Genomic DNA, 26157 nt, shown 5'->3' with positions numbered 1-26157 from the left:
GTTAGTGAGAGTTCGATTGTGTTCGATTGTCGAACTCAATCGAACCTAATCGTACGAGTAAGTTTTTTTGAGTTCGATAAATGAAACGTTCGATTTGGTTCGAATCCGAGTAGTTTCGTTGCGTAAACAGGAGCTACGTCCGGGCCCTCACTGAAGCTAAAGGGTTTAATACCTAAAGCCTACACAAACTTCCTACCTGTTGTGGCTTTTCGCGTGATATTTTCCAACAAAAATTTCTATACTTTTGGGAAAAAATCTTGTCAGGAAACATAGCAATTAACTCTCGTGAAATCACTTCCCCGTCACCTTCGTTCCGAAGGCCATCGTTCTCCATGATTATTGTGACCCAGAAGGCAAATCGGTCCAGTTTTAGGGGGCACGCATTCTCGTCCCCAGAGCCCCAACGAACGAGTGGCTCTGGGTCCATCCAAAAATATCTTTTTTTTCATTGGCTGTCGAAAACCTGATGCGCTATAAGGTGCAAAATGCTACGCTTCTGCGCATTGGTCTTTACTTCTGGTGAGACGCTTGAAATCGCGCTATATAAAGGAACAAATAATGTAAACATTTTGTCGATAGACGAAAAGTACTTTTTTGCAAGTATAAATAAATTTGTTTTAAGCTCTTTATCTAAGTACATAACATTTTTTTCACATTTTAGAGTTTCAAATGGACTAGCAAAGCCCCAATGGCAGGTCTCATATTTTTCTAGTAGTGTGGGGAACTTCTCTGACCCTATGAAAGATTCAGAGCAAGTGTTTGGCCACTGTAAAGGATACTACCAAAATGCCTCTGAGGCAAATAGACCTGTTTGGTTTAGTTTAACCTACCTGTAGCTGCCAATGTCACATAAGCATGTTTTATTTTATTCTTTATGAAAACAACAAAGGAAATTAATGGTGTTATTCAGTGGTAATCATTTCACTTTTAAACATGTTAAGGAACTAAATGCTAAAAAGTATTAGAATCACCCCCATCACTGTGAGTGGGATTCCGGCTCCCCATCCACCTTTATCCTGTGGTTTCTGAGGGAGAGTAAACATGACTGGGGTCCTTAAAATGGGTAACCAGAAACAAAACTATACTGCAGTTTGCTTGACCACTAAAACAAAATAATCATTTGCATCTGATCTTTAGTCATATTTTACAGATGTTACAAAGCTGGTAAGCTTATTATCTGAGATAATAGATCTCAGAACACGGAGATGTAAGACAAATTAAGATACCCGAGCTATTCACTGAATGGCAATGGTTGGTCTTTGAACTAATATAGCAGCATGGTGGGTTCCATTTTTCCCCTTTCATATAAACAACACAAATTTTTCGACATCGACAATCTGCCTCAGTTATGGAACATATTTTAAACATTGCATTAATGACACAAGGCGCAAGTCCGATATAACAATATTTCACAACAACTTAAAATAATAGCGGTGCAGAATGTATAAATTTTATACAACAGTGAAACATGTACAAGAAACCACTAAAACATTTCTTACCACGTTTCGTTTCCAATAATTTAACCGATAGATGAGACAAACTAATTCGGCTTTTGAGTTCCACTTCTGAGTAATTTTTCCTTAATTCTTCGGAAAACTGGTCGACTTTTTCCGAAGTCATTCGCATTACAAGGCGTAACCGGATCAAGACTATAGTAAAAAGTACTAACCGGACGGGTGTAAACATAGAAATACGACTGTATCCACAACGCAAAGTTGTTGAATTATTTTAAAATAACGCCTGAAAGCCGTTAATCGAAAACGTAGGCTGTGGTTTTTCAGAGTAGCGGCGGGTAGGGTAGTTAAAATCTCTTTTAAATTGGCCATGAGAACACCCTTACAACCTTCTTCCGTTGTGTTGACAATCCTTCGACAATTTTAATCTCGTTCCCAGAGCCCGCTTAGATTGCTACAATATCAATCTCGTTCCTCGAGTCTTCGTTCCTTACTGCGCAGGCTTGACGAAACGACGCAAGCTCGCTCTCAAAGCTCGCTCAAGCCAATCTCGTCCCCAGAGCCCGCGCGCGTTGTAGGCTCTGGGAACGAGGATGGCGGGCACGTTATGTATGATATAACCTGCCCATCAATTTTCGCGCGATTTTATTGGCTACTTTACGTCACGTGGTGTAAATTCACAGGACGGTTATCACGCAACATAGTCCCCCCGCCTGCGTCGATATTTGCCCTCCTATTATTTCCATTGAAAAGAAACAAAGCCAGCGGAAAAAAAGCCAGCTCAAGAGTTTCACCTTTTCATCTTTATTATTTTACATGGAAAAAAAACAAACTCGTTTTGTAGATGTCCAGTCATGTTTACCGCAAAAAGCTGGTCTCAAATGCTGTTCCGGAAAGTACAATAATGTCAACAAAACATGCTGTCAACGTCTTTGAAGGTCTAGTAAGTTACGAGTAGACTTTCAGATTTAGTCCTATGCAAACACCCTGCGAGCAGAGCCTCTTTTTTCTTACAAAGAGAAATTCAAATGTTTATTTCATTCTCGGAAATACTGGTCACGCGAGGATTACATGATTTGATTTTTTTCCGGCTCAGATACGTCCGTCTCTCTTCCTACCGGACACGGCAAATCCTTAATTCATCAACTGGCGATTCCGTCAATGAAAGAGATATCCAAGCGGTCAGATGAACTTTCGTTTCATGTTCCTTCGCAGCCGATGTTAACTGTGGTTTTTCCTCTCATTGCCCTGAAAAATTATCTGAAAGCGCACGCCTTTAGGCATATTAGGCCTGGGTTCGAAACTGTATCCTAGCAACATGCAGCGCAAGCTCAATAAAGATCGTACTCGATTCATGCAGTCTTTCTCGCGAACGCCAAAATCGAGCAAGCAAAAGAAAGGCTCTGCTAGCAGGGTGTATGCAAACTGAGTCAGTTTGTCAAGTTTTGGTCCAATAACAGTGAAAATAAAGTTCCTGTAAACCAATCAAATGTGCTTGTTTACGTCAATCGCGCGCATCCGCCATCAGATCAGCACTGCCTTTTTAGACTGTTCACAGTCCCCTATTTTTCCGTGTGATCGTCGAGATCGAGCGCGTCTTATCGTTAATGGTGGCCATCTTGAATTTTAGATGTACCGAGGGGGCGGGCGTCAAGGATTATAGCTCTATTTTTCTCGCCTCCTCCCAAACTGTCCCCCGCCCCCTAAGTAGACTTGATACTCTTTCTCAGCTTAGACTCGGTACGACTGAAAGTCAAGATGGCCGCCATTAACGGTAAGACGCGCTCGATCTCGACGATCAAAATAGGGGACTGTGAACAGTCTACTGCCTTTTTTACCCGGGGTAGTCAATCGATAAAAATTGATATCGGGAAATCATTCGATAAATCGATACCTATCGATAAATTGAATTTAAACGATATCAACTTTATCGGCCAATCGAAAAAATTCGATACCACACGCCGACAAAGTGTTAATGTTATCGATTGTATCGGATTCATCGATCGTTATTGAATCGATAAAAATTATCCTGTTTCCGTTGAGGGAGCGCTTGATTGTGACCCTTTAAATGAGATAGATTTCAAAGGCGGCAATGAAATGATTTGTTGACAAACACTGTACAAGAGACCAAAGAGACTGCATTACGATTTTCTTCCTGATTTAATTACTCGGAATGCCCGCAGGGCAGGCCGTGTCTAGGTTTCGGTCGGGTATCTCTTTTTACGCGGGAAGCCCTGAGGGGGCATACCGCGTCTAACAAGATGCCTATACTGGCATTTACGCGAGATGCATTTATTCCAACTGTATGCTTCGCAGATTTATAAAACTATCCTTGCTAATGGAATAGTTTGAGTCACGACGATCGCGTTACGTTCTTTCCCTTGTGTTACGCGACTCAGACTTTCACCGGAAATTTCTATTTGGGAATTTGCCACTTGGGATGTATTGTTCTGATTGTCGTCAACAAAAGCAGGCCAATCAAAATCCTTTTTTGTCGCTTATATCGCGAAGGAGGGGAACCACTCACCCCTACCTGTGTGACGTCAAAGCATCATTTGATTTATTTATCAAAACCGGATTAAATTTGGCGCCATATTATTAACATGTTGTGGACTCAAGTGTGCCGTTTTCAAACGGAAATTTCACCATTTTGAAGCGGTGAATCGAAAGAATAACTTCTAAGAAGCACTCGACGTTTAAAACGGTGGAAATTGGTGAGTTCCTGGCGAAGGAATCGTGCTTTGTTTGACAGTCTTTTTTTAACAGCCGCTTCGTTTATCGAAATAGTTTATTTCCTCTTAAGTAACCGTGGCGAAACGGGAAGCCATCTTGCTTCTCTTCGGCTGCTTGGAGGTGAATAGTACTTGGCTTATCACCTCCAAGCTAGCCAATCAGCGCGCGTGAAAAGTACTATTCACTTGTGTGGTATATAACTATTCAGAGCTGCCAACTCTCCCGGTTTTCCCGGGAGTCTCCAAGTTTTTCATCAAATCCCGATTAGAGCACCAAATCTCCCGAGAAATACCTACCGTGTTCTTTTTTTGAAATTTTTCATTTATGTCGTTTTTTTCGAGATGTTAAAAAGGAAAATAAAAGAAGAAGTAGATTTAGTGTTCTTATTTTAGCATTCTTGATCGGAAAACGTAACGTAACTTTCGTAATTAGTCGGCCCAGCACGAAAGCGCCCGATTAAACGATAATCATTGTCGTAGATTAATCGTTCCCGAAGGCCCCTCCGAGCAAAGGTACTGAGCGTGCACGGAGCTTTCATTGTGGTGATTTTGTAGCTTTGAAGCTAAGTGCACTTCCAATGTTTCAAACTAGTACCATGGCCAACTTGGAGACTGGATTTCATGAGCTTTTGACCTGTCCAGGCGCTAAATATGACGAAGGGATGAGTGACCTCAAAATGAGTAAATCTCATGCTAATGTGTTTTAATGACATAAAGCGCCCCCTCCCCCCGGGGGGTACTCCCATATATGGGCTAGATAGGTATGTGCCGCGCGATAGAGTATGATTTTTGAGAGTCTCGGTCCTTAAATAGGGTATCATTTTTGCACGTGTTGGCATTGTGTTCCCGGTGTGATCCTTAGATAGGGTACATTCAAGTGCGTAAATGCCCAGGCTTACTCTAGTATACTATGCTTGATGCGTAACTTCCGAGGCTACAGTAACGAAATAAAGCCGTTCACGACTTTAAATTCTTAGATGTTGGAGGTGTAGGTGACTGTTTTTTCTTTTAGAGTGGTATCTCATCAACTGTATGGTGAACCTAGCTATCATATGAACATTTGTAGTGTTGGTGTTCAATATATGAGAAACAACCCAGAAGATTTATTAAAAGTAACACAGAGAAATCATGGGCATGCAAGCTATATACCTTCTCACGGTAATGAAAGCATCTTGTTGGGTAGGTAAACACGTCTGAAATAACAGTGTTTGTACGGAAATCCGATGTCAAGTAATTTTCATAAAACATCGCTTCTGAAACATTCATGAATTGGAAACTTTAGGCACTATGCAACAGAAAAATTCTGTCGCACTTAACGTTTGCAATAAATGCTCATTTAAGATGCACCAGCTTATCAAGAGAGTGTTCTCAAGTCAGCCTCACAAGCGCTTGCATTTATCTTCGGTTTCATTCTGTTGTTTTCCTATGTATTTTCCTTTCGCTAGGAATATAACGAATCTGAATTTAATAGGTAACCCTGTTCTTTTGTTGCTTGGCCATTCATACAACTAAGTTTAGAAACATTGAGGAGTTAGACAGCGTGAGGTTTGTGGCCAAGGCTTAAAATTTGCAACCCCTCCTCCAAATGGTGTCGTGGCAACTAACCTTGTTCTAAACCCTCCAGGGCTTTCCTGAGAACAGCAAGTTCTTCTGCGCTATTTTTCTTAAGCCAGTGCTGCAAGATTATTTCCATTTTCTGGTCGTCATTCTTCCACAATTTTATGATTCGATCTACTACTTCCGGGGGTATATTGAGGACCTGAGCAATGGGTAGGAGGTTAAAAATGGCTCCCTGTACACTTAATAATCCTCTCACATAACCATGCATCTGTGACTAAAAATGTACAAATGTAAGTCAAATAAACAAAAATTTTGACGAAGAAATGTAATTGTCATGTCATTTTATTGCGTGGCATTTTCCTGTTACTTGACAGTCTGCGGTTGGTGGTTCCCTGTCCAATCAGGTGATCATTTGTGTCCACTGCCTGAATGAAAGCCTTGTAATCTGTTACATGCGGCGTTAATTGTTGGTTTTTATCACTGTTATCAAATAAAACGTCACTTTCAGCTCATGGCCATTTATCCCAAACAGTGGGTCTTCAATCTGTGTCCTACGACCTCTTACCCCTCTCTTCAGCAAACGAATGTGAGCCCATGCAGAGGTCTCAGTTTCGTAAACTACGAATAATGCCTCGCAATAATTTTAAGAAGTCCGTATTTGTCGTTCTGAAATGTACAAACGTGCTTTCAATCGTCCTATGCCTTTTTACATGTACTAGCCGTTGCCATACAATAATAATGAATAAATCCTTACCCTGAGGATACAACGAACGGAGGAGCATGATACAATGATACGTTTTATTTGGTTCCGGCCACTAGACAACGTTATTCACCCTTTGAACAGCTGGATCCAAGCGGGTAAATCAGAAAACTTGTAGAAACTTTGATAAGATTTTGTTGTTCCCAAAAAGCAAGACGCGGCTAAATTGAAACCGTGATCTTCATCGATGAACTTGAGAAAAACACTTTTCTGAACTGCTCTAAACGCTTAACGCAACTTTTGCTAAGCTATGGTTTAAATACAGCCATTGCAAACCTAGACAACTAATCAATTTAGTACACGGCTTGAGACCAATAAGTTTTACAAAATCAATCGATTAACACACAGAGCAACTCACCAAATCATCTCACATTCATTGTAGCTGAATCAAAATTTTCACCATCTCGTTACCCTTCATGTATCTTCTCTTTATACCAACATACCTCACAAAGACGGAATTCAAGCCTGTAGTAAATATCTGGACATAAGAGTTAATCCCATTATCCAGACAACCAGACTCTGTGATCTCATTCGCATGATCCTTACCAACAATACTTTCATTTTCAACGGACAGCATTACACACAAATTAATAGAACAGCGATGGGAACGAAAATGGCTCCGAAATATTGAGCAATAAAATTATTTTAGCTATCTGATCAGCCTTGCATTTGATTTTACGTAGTAAGGACGGTGCCTTTTTTTGTTACTGCGCATACGTTCTGCGCATCTCAAGATACTCGGCTTTCTTGTTGGTGGTGCGAGATTGGGGTGGTGCCTACTAATACAAGGATATTTTTGTGCGGTTTAAAACTATGTGGAGAAAGCAGAACTTACCAACTGCTCTTGGTATCCAGAACGAAAATTTGGAGGTAACCATGCATTTTTCAGAGACAATAATTGCTGTTTAATTATCTCTGAAAAATGCGTGGTTACCCCAGATTTTCGCTTTGGATTTCAATAGCCTTTGCTAAAATCTGCTTTCCCGTACAGTCATAAACCACACAAAAATACTTTTTTATTAGTAGGCACCGTCCTGAAAAAAACGTTTAGGCCAATAACTCGAAGAATCTTAAACAAGATTTCATCATATACCGTGATGTGCCCGTGACTATGCGTGAAGTGGATGCAGAAGTTACCAAGCACCGTGAGGAGCTCATGTTCGTGAAGGACCATTTAGTACCGCAAGTCAAACGATAAGAAGCCAGTTCAAAAGGACCCCCTGACAGGAAGGACCAAAAAAACTTAGGTATGCAAGGAGTTTGATTTGCAAAGTGTCATGCATACATTTCACGAGTAACTAATCTTCGTTTGGTTTGTTTCATCGTTGTTTGAAGGCGACCTACGTATCTGAAGTTAACTTGGCTGGGAGGGCGACCCTCTTACCCGAGACAACTTTTCTCCATATAAACGGGGCCTTATTCTTTCTTTCTTTTTATTGAACCAATGGCCGTGAAATCGTGTGCAGCGAAAATCGCACACAGGCAATTTCAAATTTCATCCAAGTCACCGCAAAGATCACATCACAATTAAATCCCCTTTACGTGTGAACAACCTAATTCCCCTATTAAACGAGCAAGAGCTATTAAAAAAAAGGTAGAAGAGACGACATATCTGACGTATTTGACATCTAGCGATTTTTGTTGTAAAAAAGATTGCGTGACAACCCTTTGATTTTGTGAGTTATAAACTGAATAAAGGTCTTATCAGTGAAAAAATCTCCCTGCCGGCATTGCCCTTTCTGTGTGGAATTAGTTAAGTATTGAACTGTCGTTTTCTGTGAATATTAATGCCATTCACTTCCTTCTACTTGAGGACATCTGGGGGAACTTAAATGACACGCTCATCCAGTTCCCGGAAATCTGTGTTTTAATTAAGTAAATTCAGGGAATCAGAACGCTTATTAAAATTCATGAAATTTTGTTATGTCTTAATCGTTGTTTTAATTTTACAGTTTATCAGGTCGCAAAACCCAACAATATTCTATACTTTCTGTGAGTTTCGTCAATTCAATTTGAAGCAGTTTGTACCCCGCTTATAATTTTTCTTGTTCGTTTATATCATATCTCTATCTTATCTGACATCTAAATTCATCTCGACATTGTTTGTTTATTCAGTGACTTCTGCATAAATTTAATGCTTTGCGGAAGTCAAAGTCACGACATCGAAAGAATTGAAGATGGCGTCGCCAAAACCACTCCAAACCGATTCGACAATCAAAGACATCTCTCCTCATTTGGACGAGCTTTTGAGAGCCGTGGCAGAAGAATTGAACACAGCAGAACTTGAAACTGTAGTTAAATCCATAAAGAACACTTTCAAGGGAACGTTTGAAGCTCAGCACGATCGGGATTTGTATTCATGTCTTCTCCTATTTGCAAGCCAAGGACTTTTGTCTGGTGACAATCTGACTGTGTTAGAGAGCTTTGTTGCTCCAAAGGCCTCCAAGAAAGATGGAATCAAGCAAAGGATTGAAAATTTCAAACTCGCTCGTCAAAAGGTAGGCTAATGGCTAATTCTGTTGACTATACTTAGGGATAATTGTAATGTCGATCACCGAATAAAGGGGAGGCATCAGGGGAGTATAAGAATCAGGGTATACAGGCTAATAACAGTGCAAAAAATATTCAATACAGCGGTTAAGGAAATTAATAGGACGAAAAAAGAACTAAGGTCATTCATTTTGTAATAATCGATCCGGAAAGTAAGAGATTTGAGGCTTCGAACTCAGCCGTTAATAAGTAGCACAGTACAGGCTACTTACGGTCAAATGTTATGCGCGTTTCATTTACTGACGATAGATGGCTTGCCAAGAGTGTTTGCTTTATAAATGAAAAAAAAAAAAATGTGGACTCTTTTGAGGCATTGGATATTGAACAACAACCGCACCCATAACGTGATGACATTTGCGAAACGTTTTATGACGGAATCAGTAATAAACATACCTAGGTAGAGTAGGGCGATCGAGGAGTAGTCGAGCGTGGAAAACGCGTGTTAAAGTACTGAATAATTTGGAGAAAAATCGTGATTTCCGGCCGGCCTCTTCCTCAACAACACCCCTGGACGAACGGATTGAAGTCGATATACTGTTTTAGATTTCATAGCTAAAATTAAAGGGGAAGTGTCATGGGGGTTTTGACCTTCTTTGTTAAAAATGGTTCAACAATACCTTAGCTTATACCGAGAGAAAAAAAATACTAAATTATTTAAGGGACGACTCGTGCTCTGTTCTAGGGCATTTTGGAGACGAAATGCGAGAACTTAAAAAAATCACCTTTACCTTTTTCAAGTTGTAATCCATTCCGACCCAGTCCATCTATGGCGACAGACAATCAGGAAAGTTTTAGTACACCTGGGTGGTAATTTATAGCAAAATTGAACCATTATTTTTAGGTTTCTGTTAAAAAAAACCCGTTTTGGGGATTTGGAAATCACACCAAATCTCCGTGACACTTTAAGGAGATCCGTTTAAGGAGATAACTCTTGAGACCGCCGGGTTCAAGGCTACTAGTTTCCCTTTATCAGACTGTTAGTTCCTATGAGCAAAATGTTCTACAGAGTATATCCTGTTTTAGTTTTGATTTGTAAAACTTTGTTCACAGGAGACGAATACAAGAGAGGAATTGAAGGGAAGAGAGACCGATTTAAATGACGTCATGGCAAAGCTAAGTGGGACGAAGCCGATCCTTAATTTGTACGGATCAAGCGGTGTTGGAAAAACAACTATTGGCAAAGAAATTTGTCACAGATGGCCACGAAAACATATTTTTGTCGACCTAAGAGAGGTGACAGAGATGAAGGACGTTTACTTTCACATAATGCTCGAATTAGACTCCACGAGAACAGTGATAAAATATGACGACAACCCAGTCATTGAACGACTGCAAAAGGTGTTAGAAGAAGAACAAAGCGATGTCCTCTTGCTCCTGGACAACGTGGACCAGTTCTCTGGTGGAGATGACGATGTTGCCAAAAGCATGAACTCCATGTTTGAAGGCTTTCTCCATAGGCTCCTTGAATGCAAGGCCATTAAAGGGAAAGCCCAACTGAAGGTTCTTTTGATATCGAGAAGTCGTTTCCGAATAGAGAAAAACAAAAAGAAGAAGAAAGAGGACGCGTTCTCCCTCCAGGAAGCCATTGAACACAGAGAGATTGAGGCCTTGAATGCAGAAACCTCTACGGAGATCCTTCAAATTGCCTGTGGAGTTTCCTCCACGAAAAGTAATCAAATGGAGAAACTGGTGGAAATATGTAAAGGAAAACCTTTACTTCTAAATGGCATTGCAGCTATTCTGAGGCAAAACATAGCCGATGCTAAAACTCTTCTTGAAACCATCGAAGAGGAGATGACTGGTGCTGAATCTGACGACATTCCATCAGCAGAAGAGGAGGACGTAAAGAAAGGGGAGCAGTGGGAAGGAATCGATAAAGGGCAACTGTCATGCCTGAGAAATATGTTCTTTTCACTCCCCAGTAATACGCTCAGGCACTCTGCCGTTGCATTATCGTTGTTTTGCAGACCATTTACAGTGGAGGCAGCTGCTTTCGTTCTTGATGCAGAAACACCTGACGCGATCATCCTTCTGGAGGGCTTGAGAAATAGTAAGTTGCTTTCTGTTGATCCCGATAGTATGAAGGGAGGAAACCTCGTTTACGACACTCACGCTTTGACACGAAGCTTTCTGAGAAGCGTCGGAAGCAACGTCTTCAAGGAGGTCTATACTAAAGCCGAACGTAGGTTTAGTAATCTATTCATTGAAAAGATGAAAGACCTTGCGTCAATGTTGGATGTGGACTACATGGGTGTGTTGGAGCAGTTTGACCTCGACAAACCAAATTTCGAATTAGCTTTGGACATTTCTTTCAAGACGGATTACCTCCTCGTCTCGACAGAATTTCACAGAAGTGCCATGATGTGCTACTTATTTGAAGCTATGCTTGATGAAAAGCAAAGAAGAAAGATTTTCAAATCCTGGGCAGACGTAATTGTGGAAGACGGAAAGGAAGGTAAAAACAAGTGTAATGTTCAATGTAATGGTATATATTAAGCCTGGTAATACACGAGAATGATGTTTTATTCCGTGAGTATCACAGGAATACTGGCAGAAAAGGAGTCCCAGTTCTCCAAACAGAATTTGAACCTTGGTCCTTCCGATTAATAGTCATAGGCGAAAGTTTATATTCAAATCTTGACGTAGTCAACCAGCTTCGAATTCAGCGACCTCACGTTAACCTAGCGTTAAGCCGGGTCGAAGGAGACTTCTGACATTTGGGTAATTACGCTCATTAATTTGCCATTTGATGTGTCATGAGTTTCTTTCTTGTTTATCTAGGTTCTTTACTTCGTGCAGAGATGAGATGCCAAGAAGCTTTTCAAGTTCTTGGTCTCGAAGGGTGGAAAACTGCAACGGAAATACTAAAAATGGCGGAGGATTCACTAAATGCACTTAACGATGAATTTAAAAGCAGCAATCTTTACAGAGAGGTTAGAAGTTCGTATTTGTATGTGGAAGGAGAAATTTACTACAGAAGAGGAAATTCACCAAGCGCTCTCAAAAACTTGTTTGTTTCTCTGGGAATAAAACAAGAGCTCTTGAAAAATCACGTAAGTACGACAAGATGTTTAAATGCAATCGGAAACTGTTACAACAAGCTTGGTGACCCTAAAGAAGCAATGAAGTTTTACACAAGAGCTTACGAAATGACCAAGGAGCTCTCAGGCTCGAAGAATCATTTAGATCTTCCACTGTTAATGTGTCAAATTGGAACAGCTTATGAAGGTCAAAACGAATTTGACAATGCCATCAAATGTTATCAAGAGGCCATAAAGCTCATAGAGGCCAAAGAGGCCATAGAGCTCTCCAAGGAAATAAAACGCTCTGGGATGGTACGATTGGCGCTCTTTCACAGAAACATTGCTAATGCATACGCGTGGCAGCAAAAGTATGAAAAAGCCTACAAGCCGGCCTTGACTGGTTATGAGATTAGAAAAGACGTCTTGGGAAACCATCCCCACACTGCAAGAAGTGCTTTTCAGTTGGGTATGATATGCCAAGCTCTGGAGGAATTTGAAGAAGCTGAAGATTTTTTTGCCGAGGCGTGGGAGATTGAGAAATCCCTGGGAAATGCCAGCCACAGTGAAGTACGAGACAGGATCGTGCACAGCTACGAGGACATTCTTAGTGGGGAAAGGAAGAAAGAGTTCCAGAAGGAAGCCTTAGAATTTTATCTGCGCTTGTGGGAAGAAGACAAAGAATTCACGTACGCCAGCAAAACAGTCATCGACGAGATCAACGCAAGGCTGAGCAACTCTGGAAGCCGAGAAATGATTAAGAGGTATAAGATCGAAGCTTTGAGATTTTACGAAATGGCTTGGAATTCTCCAGACCTTAAACAGCTGGCCCGTCACGAAAGAGAAGATATTCTTCAAAAGATCTTGTATCTATCCAGGTCGCGGTCGCTTGGTAAGAAAGAGCTTCACAAGAAATATCAAAGGGAGGCACTTGAATTTTACGAAAAACAGTTGGAGGAGAAGACAACGATGACAGCACAGGACCAAAAAGATATCCTGTACACACTTCAAGACCTGGCCAAATCACTGGATGATAAAGAAAAAGAAGAAAAATACAAGAAATTGCGTGAGGTGAGAAAATATTTCCGTCTTTGGGAGAGGTATGATGGTTTGATTAAGAGACTGGAAAAAGCGTCTGTGTGTTTATTAAATTGCGATATTTTGATACGAAATGGCTTCACGTTAAAATTCGTAGACGAAAACAGTATCCGAAAAAGATGGAAAAAATCTTTCCGCTTATTCTCGATGCTTAGGGGAGTTATGAGAAAAAGAAAAACACTACAATAATACAATATACAATACAATACAATATTTATTTTGCCATATACAACAATTACATATGGAAAAAAAATGATGAAAATTGACGAAAGAAAATAAATGGCGAGAAAACCTGAAAGAAACCACGAGGCTTATAGAGTCAGGCTTCCTCACTTTTAAAAAATAGCTATCTTATATTAGAATTACAATATGGAGTTACGATAATTAACTTTGACCGCGCACACGTACACACACACACGCACACACATATTAAGTAAGTTAGTTAAGAAATACAGCCTTACAGAAGTTAATACCTAGAGAGAAGAAAATCTTTAAGCTTTCTTTTAAAAGAAGCGGAGGAGGGAGAACTAGTTATGTCAGAATTTAGCGAATTATAAAAGTTTGGACCTTGAAAGTAAATTGAAAACTTCCTGGTGTTCGTTCTGCACAGTGGCAAGCGGAAGGACTGAGCATTCCTAGTATTATAATTATGGATTTGACTATTCAGTAAAAAATAGTTATTGAATTTGGAAGGGAGTGTAGAGTTCTTGAATGAAAACATAAAAGTACCTAATTGAAACGAATGGATATCATGAAATTTTAAGAGTTTAAGTTCCTTAAAAATAGGGCCAGTATGGGTAATGTATGTAGAATTGCTTACTATTCTTAACGCAAGTTTCTGTAAGGTTACAATTCTTTGAAGGTTTGACTTATAGGTACCAGCCCAAGCTAAATTGCAATAATATAAATATGGAAGGATCATAGAATTGTATAAAGTACGAAGGGAGTGAGTAGAGAGAAAGAATCTAGATTTATAAATAATACCTATAGATTTGGATAATTTATTTGCTGTTAAGGATATATGGGATTTCCAGGTCAAATTGTCATCTAATAAAACACCCAAAAACATGGTCTCAGAAACACGAAGGATAGGCTGCTCATTTATGAAAACTTGAAATTCAAAGGATTGCTTCTTTTGCCAAGGCTTGAATACCATAAAATTAGTCTTGGCTATGCCCTTGCAGGATAAAAAGTACTTTCTTTGTATGCCTCAAATAGTAGTTTAGTTACTAGGTGATAAAGAAAGAGAGAAAAATACAAGAAAATGTTTAAGATAGAGTACTGAGTGTCATCACATTTTCGTCGGTGGTCGGTGTCATCACCGAAGGGTCCTTACAGGCATGTCTTGTATACGAACTTTTTGTTGTATCAAGAACCCAATCCAGGCGCTCAGAAGGAGGAGAGTGACACGAAGAATATTATGATTCGTGCAATTAAAACTGTTGCTAGCGGAAAAAAGGAAGGAGACTAGCCTGGAGGGAGATGGGGCGACACGGGCGTTCTCTCGATAAGTCGCAAGCATTTCAATTTTATTCGCGCGGATGTTCAATATCCGAACGCCTGGAACAGGTTATTCGTTCTTGCGCTTTTGATAGAAACGTCTGCTTGTATTTTGGCTTTCTTCCTCGAGCTCTTGTTCGTGGATTTGAGTGCTTCACTTCCTAGTATAAATTGAGGTATAGATTGAATCTAAGACACTGATTAAAAAGCTTATTCTCTGGAACCCACTTAAACCGATCAGAACAAATCATACTTTAACCAGATCTAGAGGTGTTTTCTCCGTACCTGGCACTGGGTGCTCATTTCAGCTTTGACTTGTGAACGAGGTATACGATTTTGTTTTTAAACCTTCTGTTTTTATTTTGAAGGACCTGGAAAATCAAGGCACTTACATTGCAATGAGAGTGGAACTTGAGAAAGAGCATATGTCGACAATGGAAACAAAAGATCCAAGCAACTTGTCTCCTAATGGTGACGAAATGTTCCATGATGACGTTTATCTTAAAGGAAAAGAAAACACCGAAGTTTTTTATCTCGACTTGCCATCTTCTAGCCGAGAGTATTTTTCAGACCTCTACGAAAAAATGGACCAAGGTATAGTTAAAAATCTGAATTGAGTGAAACGCAAGTGAAGATGGTATGTGTTTTTAAACGAGATTGATAAATTTTTTTTCTGATTTTCGACAATATTCTTGTTGGTATACTTCGGTGCTCGTAATCGGTGCGTTGTGCGTAATTTCACGAAGTTCATCACGATTAAAAATAATAAGAAACAGTCCAGTAATGTTTACAATATATCAGTTGCAAACATAACGTAACGTAACGTAACGTAGCGTATTGTGACGTAACATAACCTGGCATAACCATAAGATAACATAACAACATAACATAAGATAGCATAACGTAACATAACATAACATAACGTAACGTAACGTAACGTTAGGTAACGTAAGGTAACGTAACGTAAGGTAACGTAAGGTAACGTAAGGTAACGTTACGTAACATAACATAACATAACATTGTTCTTACTTAATGTTTACTTACTGGATTGTTGTCGGTACAGTTTCTCTACGAATGAAGTGCATATACTTTAATCAAAAAAATTTTCCGACGAAAATTAAAACGCAGGCTCTTGTGTTCCCAGACCGTGATGTGTCATTTTAAAGGCATAACTTTATACGCTAATGCAGCTTGATCTGTTTCGATGTTTTAGCCGAAAAATTAAGAAATTTACTTACCGTTGCGTTTTCCAGAGCTGTCAATCAGCTCAGCGAACCTCTAAGAAAACCGAGATGTTTTGCTCAGTTGGTTCGAAAGGTCAGATTCAAACGCTGTGATTGGCTGATTTTTATCCACTTTTTCGGTTTCTGTATTTTTCCGGCCAGTCAGTTGTCTCCATAATTATAATTGACGACAGTACACTCGCAAATCGTTAGTTGAGTTTTGAAGTTCAGAGTTCACATGTTTGGATGGTTTAGCTGAAAGTTTTAGAAAAATTTACGGAGCGGAATTTTATAACCCGAATTTAAGAGCTGCTGTGACCGGGCATTCTTTTGTCTTTTCGGACAGGGGAGATTCCCCTTCATAACCTCGCAGAAGCTGATGACGTCACATGACGTGATAATTAAGTCATGCTTCCCAAATGGCGGCCATCTTGGATTTGTGGATTTCCCAAAAACTTCAAGAAAGCGCCGGAACTAAAGCAAAAAGTAATCAAAACCATAAACAGAACACTAATATGGGCTTAAACCACAAAGGTTACAGTAAGAAAAGCGATTTTTCCCCATTTTGAAAAGGGACTTTTCATTTTCTGAAAAAAATGCGTTAAATAATTGGTTGCCGTTGTAACATCAAAATCAATTAACACTAGCCGACCACAACAAATTGTTCCCAGATAAATTTCATAAAAAGTCCTACAGTTTCATGGCGTTTACGCAAATATCAAAAAGTTATTCTTGCTCGAAGTCGCCGCGGGCAGAATTCCTACCTCCCCCCTCCAAAAAAAAAAAAAAAGAAAAAAACTGGTCTAGATCTAGATAGGGTTAAGGCCCTCTTAACAGGTAAACACAAATATGAACTGCTGGGTGCTACAGTACTTATTCATTGAATAATTTAAAGTCATCAAGAAACTTCTCATATTAGGTCAATTATCAATTATTATCTTTGTTGCAACAGAACTTGGTGAAGAACTGTATGAAGACATGGAAATGATGACGGACGAAGGTATTTAATGATAAGTATTGTTTGTTGTATTTCACAGGAAAAAAAAATTGGTAAATGGTTTTACCATATATATGTTTAATGGGCTTTGATAAGAGAGTTCCTGCTTCAGCAACTGTTCTTCTGGTCTGAGGACAAATACAGTTTTGTTCGAGCTTGTCAAATCTTTGGTTAGGGTCAAGAAAATTAAGCCCACCGAGATTTTCTGCATACAAGTAATTCATCAGTGTTAAATCTGGGATTTAGCTGCGTTCATAACGAGGAAGCCTATGAGCTCAAATCAGTTATATAACCTCCCTATACTGTAAGTACAGTATCTATTGTTGCATTGAATGTATTTGCGTAGTGCATTCGTGGGCAAGGGAACAATAGGACACTAGCATTAAGAGGTCAAGTGACCTCGTTTTTCTTAAAGTAAACGTTGTGATGTTTTGACAATTAAAATCTTTTAATCACACCCTATTTTAAAAAAAGTATATTTTATATTAACTGGCAACAAGGTCTCAGCATTATGTATCAACCCTTTCCAGATATAGCACGAAGACAGCCGCCAAGAGCCAGGCGTATCCCTGCCCCACGAAGAACAAAAGAAAAATCCGAATTCCAGTCTAGTGCACAAGTCCTTCCTGTTCCAGTTCAAGGTTGGCTTATCTGTGTTATGGATTAGTTTATTCCCCTTAATGTGTATGCTTGTTTTCTTTACTTTTTCAAAAGGTAATCCGAGACACAATACAACATCAGTATCATGTTCAGGTAATAGATGGTCTTGCAAGGCCAAATGTCATTCAGTGGTATTAGTTGAAAAATCAACTGAAAAGAAGCACACATATTTCGATTGGTAATTCAACTCAGGTACTATTGAAAGTCAATTTGCATATAGTTTGCTCAGTGGAGGAACATTGAAACATGAGCAGCAGTGTTTTATCGGGATTCAAAAACACGAGGCGCAGCCGAGTGGTTTTAGACCCGATAAAACACGTGCTGCGAGCGGAAAAGCGTGCGTTAAGACAGTTCAAAGTAATGATGCTTTTGTGAACGTTGGAAATTAGCATACGAGAAAAAACTAAAACTCCGCATAATAATAAGGATCCTGCGCAGAATCGATTGTCGCGTGACTTTACCCACTGTTGTTAAGAAAGTAACCACAGGTTTGCCGTGAAAATCCTCTTTTAAACTCTCCCCTATTAGCTGTCACTAGATGTTTTATCAACCATAGGCGTTATCACGGTTTTCGACGCCATTTTGACGAGTAGGCAAACACGTCTGAAATAACAGTGTTTGTATGGGAATCCGATGTCAAATAATTTTCATAAAACATCGCTTCTGGAAAATTCATGAATTGGAAACTTTTAGCACTAGGAAAAGGATTCTAAGAAAAAAATTGGAGGGATGTAGCTGTGCCAGAAAGCGTCCAGCCGTGTTTTAAAGTTTCCATACATTTCCCTGTATTTTTTCCCGCGAACTATTTTTAGTAGCAGTTCACGGCTGGTTTGCTATACAGACAAATGTATGGAAAGTTAAAAACACGACTGGACGCTTTCTGGCACAGCTACATCCCTCCAATTTTTTTTCTTAAAATCCTTTGCACAGTGCTAAAAGTTTCCAATTCATGGATTTTTCAGAAGCGATGTTTCATGAAAATTATTTGACATCGGATTTCCATACAAACACTGTTATTTCAGACGTGTTTGCCTACTCGTCAAAATGGCGTCGGAAACCGTGATAAGGCCTATTTGATAGGTCAATGAGTTTTTTAAGGCTATGCACAATAACATTCTTTTTAAGACCCATAAAAAGCATACTTTTAACGTACAACAACGACTAAGCCTCATTTCGACGACCCACTCCAGATATTGCACAACCACAGCAAGCAAGAGTCAGGCCTATCCCTGCTCCACGGAAATCAAAGCTAAGGGATTTGTCTGGTGGCTTAAGAACCGTCCCTTTTACAAGAACTGAAAGACCAGTATCGGAGACAAGGCATTCTGATGTATCAGCCCTTAAAGTCCCACTTCAAGGTTTGCTAATTAATTAATCTATTTGTGTCTTGTTGATCATTACGTGTAGGTGGTAGGGGAAAAAATAGAAATCTGGATAGGATAGCCGGGAAGACAAATACCACCATGTTATTTGCTCTGCATGGTAAATAGACCAGTATCCTACCTCCTGAGATAGCGTAGCAACCATGAAGATGGTGATAGAGAATGGAGGACTTCACTCATCCACATACTTTCAAAAGCAATGATATAAACACTTTTAGAATAATGATTTAAAATATCTCCTCTGAAAAGTAGATTATCTTAAGTTATGTATTGCCGGAAAATGATCAACTGTCTTTTTTGTTTTACTTTCTGGCTAAAGGTTCCTCTACCTTCGAGGAAAGCCCATCTGGAACGGAAAAGAACATTGCATCCGCCATCATAACAAGGGACGGTGGCGTGGTGGACGGGTATGGTATTAAACTGGTATGCCCTCTTGGAGCAGTTGACAAACCAGTTCACATAAAGATTACATTGGAAGATCCTTCCAAGTTTTATGGCCTGATAGTTCAAAAAGATCTTGAAAATGATGTCATCTTTTGTGGGCCGATCATCAATCTTCATCCCAATGGCCTTTTGTTCCAAGAACCTGTAACCTTGACTTCCATTCTCAATATGAAAGATGTCAGGTATGACCATGTTATCATTTTGCACGGTAAAGAAGCTATAGATGGAAAGATCTCTTGGGAAGACATCACCCATGCTTCAAAGATTGATGTGAAAAATGGGGAAGTAAACATTGAAATGAAACGGTTCTCATTTATCACGGCTCTCTGGAGAATGACTTTGATCCGAACCAAGGAAATTGTCACGAGACTAAATGGCTGGGCCTTCAATTACACACTGGCTGTGTTGCATAACATGAACTTGGATGAGATTGCCTTACTATTTGTGAGTCGAGACGTTTACAGTGAAAGGTTCTATAGAGAGTATGAGACGTCTGCCCTTGTGCAACTGAAAGCTCAAGGGTACAGAGAGCTACTGATACGTTCCCTTGATGAACATGAAGAAAGGCGCATTTACAATCATGAGAACCTCAAGGTTTCTGTTCGTCTCGGAGAAGACTACAAAGTCGCCGAAGGTAATGACAATCACAGCTTCGCTGTAGAATCCTATGTTTGGTGGAATACAGGGCATGTCATCAAACTATCACTGGAGGGCACAAAAGATGTCAGAATTCTGTGTGGGAAAATCTCTGTGGAAGGAGAGTATGGACACAATAGTAAGGGACATTTCTGTGAAGCAGGTGAGTTAGATAGCCGATACGATTACCATAGTATATCAATGATCACAATATGAAAATGAGGGTGACTGACGACGAAGATGAGTATGGAGCCAGTTAAATTAGCCGTGCTGGCTTGGTTAGCCGAGATGAAGTTTCAGCCCGGTATAACATGAGGCGAGCCAGGCCGGGGCGGGCTAACTAAACGTTGATGTGTGAAAAGTGGAACAACAAAAAGAATAGATCGAATGGCGTTACTTTTGTAATTCATCATTTGTGGAAGCCGAGGCTATCCAGGTTTTTCCGGTTCTCCTGTAATCGCAATCCTGATTTTTGTTGTTTAACAGACATGCCGAGAGCTCGAGAAACCGAGCTTGGCTCATGCAATCGGCCCCTGTTACAACCTTGGCTATTTTTCTGCACTTTTGTTGCTGGTGTCAATGGTTGAGACGTTTGATACAGCACAGTAAAACTGAGGAGGACCTTTTTGAATATGTGGTCTTGAATTACTCCCGCTTTGTCAAACAATACTCCGTTTATGTCCCTTAACAATGCCAATGAGAAGCCATCAGGATGATTTTCAATGCCAGTTAAAGCCGATCTGTTATTTGACTATTATTAGAGGATTGTATTAGCTTTTCCAACTCGCAAAATAGTCCTACGGGGTCGGCGTACGTTGTGAACTTAAATGGAAGAGCCCAGTTGTTGAAATAGTGAATGGTTATCCAGTAGAAAAATTTTTATTCTTGTCATGGATACACCCTTTAAAAGGTTTTATCCGTTGAAATTAATTTATTCTTGAGCAGCCTAGGCCAGATAAACAACATTTAAAGGAATAAGGGCCTTTAGAATATTTTTTGGCTCACGTTTGTGCAAATTGGTTGCAGATTTGCATGGTTATGCGAGGGGCCTATTGGGTGTAGAGGAAGCCATCTTTAACGTCATACCCTTTGCTCAAGCACTTGACATTCCTACGGAGGCAATGAATCGAGTCATAAAATCGTGCAACGACGATAACCAACAACTAGAGGTGATTTTGAATCATTGGTCAAAGGAGAAAGATGTCCCAGAAAATCTTGCTGCTCTCAGGAAAGCACTGGAGAGTATAAAACAAGGTAAGCTGCCAGAAATGTTTATCTTTTTCGCGGAAGTTTCGTCGGACATAAGATTGGAAAGTTGCTAGCTTGGTAACTAAGCAACGATACCTTTTTTATTAGGCAAGATGCTCGTGAAACTCCACAACCTGTATTAGTTGATGTCTGTTGAAGGTTTTTCAGTGGACAATCGATGTAATTCTGAGTGATACACTGCCTTCCCAACCAGAGATCATCTGGGCCCGCAGTAACTGGCTCACGCTGGTGCGGAATCCCTGTCACTTTTTCTTTGTTACTTTGTTTGATTACCTGAATGTATTTACATTATGTTGGCGAAGCTAATGAAATAAAATACTCTATTTGGTTGCTGAAGGAAATCGAAGATAACTGCCAACACTTCCATAATTGAGGGCCACACTCGAGAACCAGCTGCCATTTGACCTGATAAATTTTACCGGTATTATATTACAGAACAACAATAAACAATTACGTGCCAAATAATTTTCTGTTGTTAGAACAAATAATACGAAAGAGTATTATATGAATGTATAGATTACCTATTAATTTTTTTTTTTTTTACAAAAAAGAGCAATCACCATATAGTCTTGTGCTGTTTGTGGCTATAATTACAATTTCATTATTGCTAGATTGTAGAGTAAACCAAAGAGGGCAGATGCATATCAAGCACTTGAGATACTTTGCAGCCAAGATCTCGAGCTTAAAACACGACAATGCTGATCTGTTGAAGTATTTCTCCAGCAAAGTCCATACTCTTTGCAACATGGTGTTAACTGACTGTTGCATCGAGCTGGAAAAATCTGCGGAAGGCGTGGAAAGAGCAGCCTCGTCTAAAAACCATGTTGTTTATCTGGAGATGCATGGATTGGTACTGGAACACGTTTCTAAATGTTGCCAACAGATATATGAGTCGTCTTCTGCAGAAAGCATCAACGAACCGTTCCTGGTCATCGTTCCTGACCTCATTCAAACCATAAAGGAAATCTTTGTTATCAAAAAGAATTCAAAAGCGCAAAATGGCTTGAGAGGCCTGCCTGACAAGGCAGTGGAAAATTATGTGTCTAAAGTAAGAGCAGCTGAAAAAGACAACAACGTCTTGAAACTTATCTGTGAAGTGTGCGAAGTTCTTGAGCAGTTGTGTCTGGAAAATTGTGGCAATCAAACCACCGCAGAAATAAAAAAGTGGGGAAGTAGCCTGGCGATTCTTTCCATGCTGGAGTTTTTGAAGCCGTTCTTTCACCATGATCAAAAATGCATGGAGCACGTTAGGTTACATAAGAGGCTAGAGCTGCTTTCGGGCAACATAAAGGGCATCATGTCAGATCCGCTGCAGTTCGCCAATGAGGTCTTTATGCGTGATTTTGCTAACGTTTCAATGAGCCTAATCCATTTTGCCAAGTTTGAACCTTCAAGTCTAGTGCGATTTGAACTTACCGACTCAGCAGATTCTCTCGAAGACTGTAACAGAGGGAATTTAGAATACGACGTACACCAGGACACATACTCTCAGGAGTTCCACATCAAGAAAGATTTGGAAGACGAACTCCAATTACACGCAGTTGCATACGTACACATCGGTGGACAACCTCGCCAAGTGGGAGCATTCCAGGCAGTGATCATGGTTTCTGAATCTGCTGTGGAACATTTTGACAAATGCATGAAGCGTTTCCACAACGTCGCAATGATAAAGGTGCAAGACACAAATTCAGACAAACGTCGGGTGATCCTTTGTTCAACACAGAGACGGACACTCTCAGAACTGCTGCTCGTTTTGAAAAGAGATCTGAGTGGAGACGTTCTAGACATGGCACAGTCCGAGGTCACCCAGTGTCGCCTTACACTGCGTACACTTCCTGATACGGGAGAAGCTGTTGTGAGTCTCCGCCTGGTTTACAAATGGGGATCTGAAGCAATCGTCGTCGACAGCAACGATTTCGAAGCTGTGGCTGACTCTTCTGCGCAAGGCGCCAGAATACCAGAGGTACAACTTGTGGGTAAGTCAGCTTTACTTCTTTTCCTCATCAACTGTTGGGAGGCACCCAACGGTTCTATTCCATTCCATAGATATCTGTTCGGATGACTTTAATCGTCTCGGAAATTCGGATTTTGTCGTAAAGGAAATCTTCAGCTTTCTTGAGCAAACTGTTAGTTCAAAGTTTCGTAATACTGGAAAACTAACTCATTTCGTTTTCGAGGGGACAAACATGTCATGGGGAAGAAGGTCACAGCATTTTCGTAAAACCAACAACCGTTATTTAATTCGGAGACTATAATTTTATTTCCTAAAACTTTAATTTTGCAATCAAATTTTCAGCTGACACTTCCGAACAGATCAAAATGTACAACCTTATACACAGATGTGCCTTTAAAAGGACAGAAAATGATCTGAACACCAGAGACGACATTTTAACTACTTTCTTTAAATTTTCAAGTTGACTGCTCCTGAATGATTGGTAATTACTATGACGACAACAACAACAACAACAACAGCAACAGACTTGATTATTTCAAATATGTTAACACAAACATTTCTCACAAACCACCGGCCCATGGTAGCTAAGGCTTGTATAGGTGCATGTGGAATAAAGATAAATGGTATTTACTACATACAATCCGGAAGGCCAGAATCCCTAAAATATTAAACATACCGTCATACCGATGAAGAGATGAAAAGCCTGCAATGGATAATATTTGAACGTGAATATATGAAACATATATTTTGAACTTCGGATGAAAGATCATATGGGAGGAAGGTCCTTGCAGTTGGGACGCAACTTAAGGCTGGTTTCCATATGATCGCAGATCGCAGATCGCAATAAGGTCTGCGATCGTCTGCGATCATATGGAAACTACTTCTGCGATCGTCTGCGATCCTGCGATCGTGATCGCAGACGATCGCAGAAGATAGAACCATGTTCTATCTAAAGGCTGGTTTCCATATGATCGCGGATCGCAGATCGCAGATCGCAAACAATCGCAATTGATCGCAGACGATCGCAGGAGATAGAACATGGTTCTATCTTCTGCGATCGTCTGCGATCACGATCGCAGGATCGCAGACGATCGCAGAAGTAGTTTCCATATGGTCACAGACGATCGCAGACCTTATTGCGATCTGCGATCCGCGATCATATGGAAACCAGCCTTTAAGCAGTTGGTGTGAAATCGGTGAGTGAAGACTAGTAGGTTTAGTTGTCGGTAAAAAGAGAACATGCCTTATAGGATGTTTTGCCAGTCTCACCCAACTTGAAGGTGCTATTGTTTTGTTTATAAAAACACTCTGTCCATAATTAGGAACTCAATAAACGTTTGGGCACTATTCTCCAATCAGAAAAATGACAATTTTTAATTTGGCCGTGAGGTAGAACGGTGGCGTTGTTTCGCCACTTGACTCTGTTAATATTTTGGCACTAGAGCTGCACCAATCATGGATTTTCAGGTTGTTTCCATGATTATTTTGCCTCTTATTCTTTTGCCAGGTTTGACAGCTCCACAGCTGGCGGAAGAGGCATGCGCAGCTGTTTCGTTGGCTTCGTCCGATGGAAACCTTGCCTTTGGTACCAGCTTCTCTCAGTTCCAGAAACACGTACAAATAACTTGCGAGAAAGTCGGTAAGTCATTTTTCGCGTTATTATGCAGTTATTTTAAAAGATGTCTGTGATAGACATTGTAATCCCTAAATAGAGCCATAACTCTTAACATCATGTGTGGTTCAAACTCTGAGTCAGACGTTCCTGTGGCACTGTTTGTTAAGTTCTACAAGTTTTACAGATGTTTCTAACGTTTGCGTCGTGTCGTTGGACGAATTCTTCAACAAAGGAAATAAAAGCTTTACCAGCTCCGGTTCGTTTTTTAAATTAGGATTTTACAAGTTTGTATTTTAACAGATGCTTCTTAGATTAAAATAAGAGTGAAAAGAATTAGTATAAAGTCTAAGCGGGGGATTTTATGTCAAAAGTAAATGTGTGGAAAAAAGTTTGTTTATTTAGGTACATACACCTTTTCAGGCGGCTGGTGTATCGCAGGATAATGCCCGAGGCTGAAAGATTGCCCGAAAATGAGCAGCTAGCCGAGAAAAGAAGCTTCGCAGGCAACTGTGAAATTTTGACGACAATCTTTCAACCGAAGGCATTATCATCCAAAACAAAAGCAAGCCGGAAAGGGGTAACCCTCCGATTAATTTCCGAACGTTCGGCTTATCCCTTGTAAAGTGGTGTTTTGTCGGGGTTTGTCGCTTCACATGTTGTTTCGTGGCGAAAGACATCACAGCATTTTGCTAATGCTTATAGATGTTTACGTCGGCTATTTTTTCGTTATCTTGTTCCAGAGTACCACTTACATCAGAATGTCATGAAAGGCCATGTTTGTGTCGTTGGAGACAAGACCACCTTGAATAGTCAGATACCCGATCAAAGGTACGAACTGTTAATCATTAGCGGTCAAACGTCTTAACAGGGGCGGATCCAAAAAATTCAAAAAGAGGGGGCAGAAGAAATTGTGGCGAGATCGCAAGCCCCCACCTACCACGCCCTGGAAAAATTCACATTGTGGAGATTCTACTTTACAGTAATTCTGGGAGCATTTGTTAAACAGACGCGACAACTAAAACGTGCCTACAAATGCCATTTCTGCTATTAAGAAAAAAAATGTATTAGTTGTGGAAAATTATAATCAGAATTTTTCAGCTAGCTGAAAATATAATCAAACTTTTTCCGGTCCACCTCTGAACCTTTCATTCGAGGTGTTGATTACAATACCAGAGCAAAAGGGAACAAATCAGCCAGGTGGAGACGGGCGGGAAGAATGGGGGGGGGGGGGGGGGGAGGGGAAGCTTTCTATCACCCTTCACAGCAACTCAGAAACAACAAGTATGATTTAGTAACAAATAGA

General features: G+C 40.1%; 4 protein-coding genes across 5 annotated transcripts in view; 2 read left to right on the top strand and 2 right to left on the bottom strand.

Moving 5' to 3' along the window:
* The window catches only part of LOC146462843 (uncharacterized), a 4787-nt gene extending 4450 nt beyond the window's left edge, over positions 1-337 (bottom strand). For both annotated transcript variants that reach the window (XM_085085146.1, XM_085085145.1), the window contains exon 1: positions 197-337. In XM_085085146.1, coding sequence (XP_084941272.1) covers positions 197-334 — 138 coding nt within the window. In that variant the 5' untranslated portion in view covers positions 335-337. The remainder of the gene's footprint in view (positions 1-196) is intronic.
* The window catches only part of LOC146462840 (RCC1-like G exchanging factor-like protein), a 131038-nt gene that overhangs the window by 88516 nt on the left and 16365 nt on the right, over positions 1-26157 (bottom strand). The gene's annotated exons all lie outside the window — the stretch shown is intronic.
* The window catches only part of LOC146462841 (uncharacterized), a 166853-nt gene that overhangs the window by 138816 nt on the left and 1880 nt on the right, over positions 1-26157 (top strand). The window contains exons 5-12 of the mRNA XM_085085130.1: positions 16850-16897; positions 17425-17535; positions 18745-18912; positions 19256-20179; positions 21043-21270; positions 21897-23261; positions 24747-24878; positions 25595-25682. Coding sequence (XP_084941256.1) covers positions 16850-16897; positions 17425-17535; positions 18745-18912; positions 19256-20179; positions 21043-21270; positions 21897-23261; positions 24747-24878; positions 25595-25682 — 3064 coding nt within the window. The remainder of the gene's footprint in view (positions 1-16849; positions 16898-17424; positions 17536-18744; positions 18913-19255; positions 20180-21042; positions 21271-21896; positions 23262-24746; positions 24879-25594; positions 25683-26157) is intronic.
* On the top strand, positions 8658-15291 carry LOC146462842 (uncharacterized). The gene is made up of 4 exons (XM_085085176.1): positions 8658-9004; positions 10107-11511; positions 11838-13147; positions 15043-15291. Exons 1-4 carry the CDS (start codon positions 8684-8686, stop codon positions 15289-15291), a joined length of 3285 nt encoding a protein of 1094 aa, XP_084941302.1. The 5' UTR covers positions 8658-8683.

Source organism: Pavona decussata, unplaced genomic scaffold, assembly GCF_977016875.1.
Source record: "Pavona decussata unplaced genomic scaffold, jaPavDecu1.1 SCAFFOLD_184, whole genome shotgun sequence".
In the NCBI taxonomy this organism is placed as follows: domain Eukaryota; kingdom Metazoa; phylum Cnidaria; class Anthozoa; order Scleractinia; family Agariciidae; genus Pavona; species Pavona decussata.
Note: the sequence above shows the minus strand (reverse complement) of the source record. Positions and strands in the feature narration are given on the sequence as shown.